Consider the following 5,205-nt stretch of genomic DNA (forward strand, 5'->3'; position numbering starts at 1 on the left):
CCCATAGTGGGCAGGGAGGCACTGCGTCTTTTATCACCCGTTATCTGTTTTCCATCTTGCGTTCTGTGTGTGTATTGGGATGAGATTGCTTGGTTTTGTCCTGACCCTGGAAACAGTCAAATGCAAAGTTATTGTTTTGGGAGATGTTATTTTTTCCTTGTAAACCATCTCTCTGTTATGTATTATATTTATTTTGAATGTATAATGTAAGCATTTAAGTGTATTCCTCTTTGTTGGATTTTGTGCTTGTGTCCGGGTGAGACTTATAGGTGATCTGAGGCTAAGTACATTGATGGTATGCTATTGGAATCTACATCTGATCCCTATTTGTTCCCAGTTCCCCTTTGTCTTACTTTCTGTTGGGTGCTGTAATTATAATTCTAGAACTTTTTACTATCCCATTTTCTTCCTTTTTACTGGCGCTGATATAACCTAAATGTATTGCAAGCGCCGTAAAACCCTTAAAAACTTTAAAACAACATAGCTGGGAGGGAAACAGTCAAATGTATAGTTAAGTTTTGGAGATGATATTTTTTTGTCTTGTAAATCATCTCTCTGTTATGCACTGTGTTATTTTTAGTTCTACATATATCGATCTTCCGATCTGAGGCGAGTGTGGTACCACGAGACTACATAGCCGCAAATAGTAATGCGTAATGATATCAAGTTGACAATAATAATTTGTGACGTCAGATAATTAAGCGTTCAATTTTTATTAATATATTATGGCAGACAACAAGTTCAGTATCATTTATAAATATATTTTAAAATTGTTTTCCAATCAGAGATAATGAATTGAGAACTGTTTGAAGGGGAGATTAATCAGATAAATGCCGTACTCTGGAAAAACTCGTATTCAAAAATTTGGCCAGAAAACTCGTCCTTCAAATATCGATCGATTTAAATGATCTTGATCTTAGCAAAAGCTCTCAAACCTGAAATTCGCGGTCTTCCTTCAAGTCCAAGGTTTGTGAGTTTTTAAAGCGATCAATATGTGAAGCTCGGGTTTTACTGACCAAATGTTTAAAGACGTGCCATTCCAGAGTACGGCAGTTGAAGGTTAATACTATCTGGCAAGGTTGGCCGTCCATCATCCCTTTGTTTACAGTAGAGGACAATTTGGCCACTTGGGGATACTACCAGTACAGTCCTTTTGAGCCATTAGGAGCCCGAGCTGATCCTAGTCTCTCTCTCTCTCTCTCTCTCTCTCTCTCTCTCTCTCTCTCTCTCTCTCTCTCTCTCTCTCTCTCTCTCTCTCTCTCTATCTCTCTCTCTCTCTTCTATCTCTCTCTCTATATATATATATTTATATAAATATATATATATATATATATATATATATATATATATATATATATATATATATATATATATATATCACATATTTCCAGCAGGCAATAACAATGGCTTACTACCCTTTGGATAGGGCCCTATTCTATCGCAAAGTACTTTCAGTCAGATCTCACAGACCCAGCTACCCATTCACTGCTGGGTGGATAGGGCGCAAAAAGGGGGGGGGGGGGGGGGGGGGGCAGAAGAAAATCTTGACTTCAACTAGGCTCGATCTCGGTCCCTTTCCTCTACCATCTGAGCTATCGGGGCCGGGACCTCAAATAAACTAACAGTAACTTATCTGGAAATGGACGTATTATGCTTTGCGTTAAAGTATAATACACAACAAGGTCTGTCCGCCAGATCAATCGTATCAACTCACAAGTGTGCCTAACCTCTAACGTTTATAGATAGTTCGAAGATGACGTCGCTCAGGTCTTTGTTATTGTTTTTTGCCATCCGCGTTTATGAGTAATGCGTTCATGGATACACACAGTTTTGTGTGTTGGTCCGTTATACGTCCGGATGGCAATGTTATGAGCTTCTTAGCCAACCGCATACTATCCATAGTCCGATTGAGAGAATTTAAGTGAGAACTAATCACTAAACTTATGGTCTAAAGCCGGAATGGAGAGTAGAGTGACGTCAGCCTCACTCATCCTATCCTTTGGTCACAGCATTCTCTGTGTCGTTGTAGCCACGGCCATTCGTTTCCCCGAGATCTCCGGCAGGGCCATACCAGTCTTCCCGTCCCGCAAACTGCTTGAGCCCCTATTCACATTCAGCGATGTCCCGGATAAGTAAGACTCCGTCTCCGACACGCCACAACTGACATCCTCGACTTGAAGCGTGGATGTGACGACGGGTTGTACATTCATTCCTGATAGATTATTGGACGGGCGCATCATGGCCCCATGCGTCACTGGAGCTGATGTAGACAGAGACTTGTAACCCACTACTGTGTTTTTATGTATGTTACTTCCTATCAAACCTGGGCCCCCTCCAAACCCATGACTACTATTCGTGTTATTTATAGCGTTACTGGAAGTTCCTATCGTTCTACCAAAAGCAGACGTATGGGTCGACTGTGGCGCCACCTTTGGTCTTGTGGATGAAAGAAATCGGCCGTAGTCTTTAATCGGGGATTTCCCATAACTCCCCATCCGCATCCGTTCTATATTACTGTTGGTTAAGGTCAAGGCGTTTCGAACCGAGTTGATGGAGGAGTCCGGGTCGCTGACATTGGACATGGAACTGCTTTTGTAAGGGTGTCGGTGGGTGTTAGGGTTGGATCTGGGGTGGCTTCTGTTGTCTTTGTTTCGATGACTGTGTTGATGAATCGTCGATTTGTTGTGAATTTGGGCAAAGGCATTCATCGCTGTCATAAAAGATGGCGGCAAGGTCGGGGATTCGGGTTGAGATTTCGTTTGATGAGAGCTGCACTCGGAGTCACTGGCTCGCTCTAGAAGTTTTTGTTGAGGTGTGAGTTTTTCTAAAGGGCCTAGGGGAACATCCGGTGCTCGAGTTACCGGTCTTACAGTAAAAACGTCTTTAGATATGTCATCTACGGCGTCAGCGCCATGGGGGTCACCCTGGCGTTTGTTGTTATTGTTGTTTAAAGACATCCCAGATTTCTGAGGGCTGCACGGAGTTCGGGGTATTGGAGTATTTGAATTTGTCTCTTTTTCTGACTTTTCTAAGGCGGAAATTCGGCTGGAAAAATTTTCCACGAAAAGATCGCTGGCTGATTTGACGAGTTTTGGATCTTTGGGCGGTCGGCTCGGAGGTGGAAGACTGTCTGAGTCGCCTTTTGCCAGGTTGTTACTCGTTGACGAAGATTGTTTGGATTCCACATTGTTTTCTTGATGGTGATGATAAGGATGATGATGTCGTGGATCTCTCATTTTATGACTTGGGGTCGAGGGGGGATGACCGTTTTCAGTTCTTATATTATTTTCAGCTAATTTAAAATGGTTGTCCAGGTCTTTTCTCAAAGACTTCTGAGCTAATTTTATCTCTGGATTATTTGTACTAATATTGTTTTCAATGTGTCTGGACCTTTTAGCGGTCACCCAGTCACTTCCGGTGTTTGCAAATTTTGTCGATCGATAAATCCCGTTGTTACTGATGTACCTGTAAGTCCCCGGTTCCACATTTGCCTTCCAGAGAAATTTCTGATGGTCACCCGAAAAATCCTCGTTGACGCAGCGAACACGCATATTACTGAGGTCCATTTCAGGAGCGCTTTCCTTTTGTTTGTAGCTCTTTCTCCTGAATCCTCCCAAAGAACCTCCGGGAGGAGGATTTACAGCTGCTCGTCTCGTTTCGTAGAGTGGTGGACGAGGGAGGGAAACAGAACAGCCCCAGCCCGTGACGTCATCAATGTCTTCCGTATCGGTGTCAATGGCTAGGGCATCCATGAGCGCCGTCTGCTCCCCATCGTCCAAAAGGAAATCCACAAAATTTCGCACTTTGTCCTCGGACGTAGCCACGTGGCACGTGGGACTTCCTGTTTCTGTTGGCGTCATGATTGAAACCTTGAAGGTCAAGGACGTTGCTTATGAAGCTACCATGTCCAACGAAAATTTCCAAATAGCACCCCGTCAGTCTGTTATTCACTCCTGGAAGAAAAAAAAATAAAGAAGGTTGTAGTTCTATACTTGATGGATCGTTAATTTTGAAGACTCAATCATGTTAAACAATTGGACATTGGTACAATGAACAATGATTATAGCAACAACGGCGACAACAATAACAACAACAACAGTTCAGTAACAGTAACATAAAAATAACAACGAGGACAACAATAACAACAACAATAATAATAACATCAACAACACGACCAGCAACAACAAAGACGACAACAACAGAAGAAGCAGCAAAAACAACAACAGCAACAAAATTAATGACAACAAAAACAACGGCAACAACAATAACAACAGCAGCATCAACAACAACACACAACAATAAAGACGATAACAACAGCAGCAGCAACAACAACAACAATAATGACAATACAGACAACGGCATCATCAACAACAACACAAACAGCAGCATCATCAACAACAGCACCACTACCACCACTAAGAACGATAACTAACGAAATAAATAACCAAATTAAAAAAACAAAACAAACAACAATAAAGTAACAAAAATCTAATGTTTACACATTTTGTATCTCCGTGTTCTTATCAACTATCACGTGACACTGTTTGGGGGTTTTTAACCCATTAAATCATGATAAGAACGATACACAAATGCAAACACCAACAAAATCCCTCCACTGAGTCAATAGTGAATTAACGATTACGTTCCCAACCTACAACGATCGACGAGCGACGTGGAAGAAAACGAAGACCTGTCCTATGACTCTTGAGGACAGATCTTTGTATTCTTCTACTTCTATGTTGTTGATCGATCGCTTTAGGTTGGGAATGTAATCGTTAACTGGGTGGGGTTCCCGACTAGCTGTGTCTTCTATCCCCCAGTATCTGTTTTCCAACATGGCTTGGAATGAGATTACTTAGTTTTGTCCTGACCCTGGTCGGAGTCCTTGGCTGCGAGGGAAACAGTCAAATGTATCCTTTTAAATCATCTCTTGTTATGTACTGTTATTTTCTTTTATTCTTAACATAAGATGTGTAAACATTTGAGTGTATTCCTCTTAGTGGGATCTTGTGCTGGTGTCTAGGTGAAACATTTATGTAGTCTCAAACTAAGTACACTGATAGTGTGCTCTTAGAATCTACATCTATTCCCTACTTGAACCATTTCCCCTTTGTCTTACTTTTTCCTCAAGTCCTTATAATTGTACATCTATAATGATTTTACTATCCAATTTTCTTCCTTTTTACTGGCGCTGATATGACCTAA

At 41.6% G+C, this 5,205-nt stretch overlaps 1 protein-coding gene across 2 annotated transcripts in view; it reads right to left on the minus strand.

Annotated features, from left to right (window-relative positions):
• Positions 1-1,380: 1,380 nt before the first annotated feature.
• LOC144977373 (uncharacterized) overlaps positions 1,381-5,205 on the minus strand; it is a 20,417-nt gene continuing 16,592 nt past the window's right edge. The window contains exon 2 of one of the 2 annotated variants that reach the window (XM_078922524.1): positions 1,381-3,953. In XM_078922524.1, the coding sequence (XP_078778650.1) occupies positions 2,004-3,860 (1,857 nt within the window). In that variant the 5' untranslated portion in view covers positions 3,861-3,953 and the 3' untranslated portion in view covers positions 1,381-2,003. The remainder of the gene's footprint in view (positions 3,954-5,205) is intronic. The other variant, XM_078922525.1, reaches the window with a different exon arrangement.

Source organism: Berghia stephanieae, chromosome 7, assembly GCF_034508935.2.
Source record: "Berghia stephanieae isolate SIO BIC M18660-M18661 chromosome 7, UCSD_Bste_1.3, whole genome shotgun sequence".
Classification (NCBI taxonomy): Eukaryota; Metazoa; Mollusca; class Gastropoda; order Nudibranchia; family Aeolidiidae; genus Berghia; species Berghia stephanieae.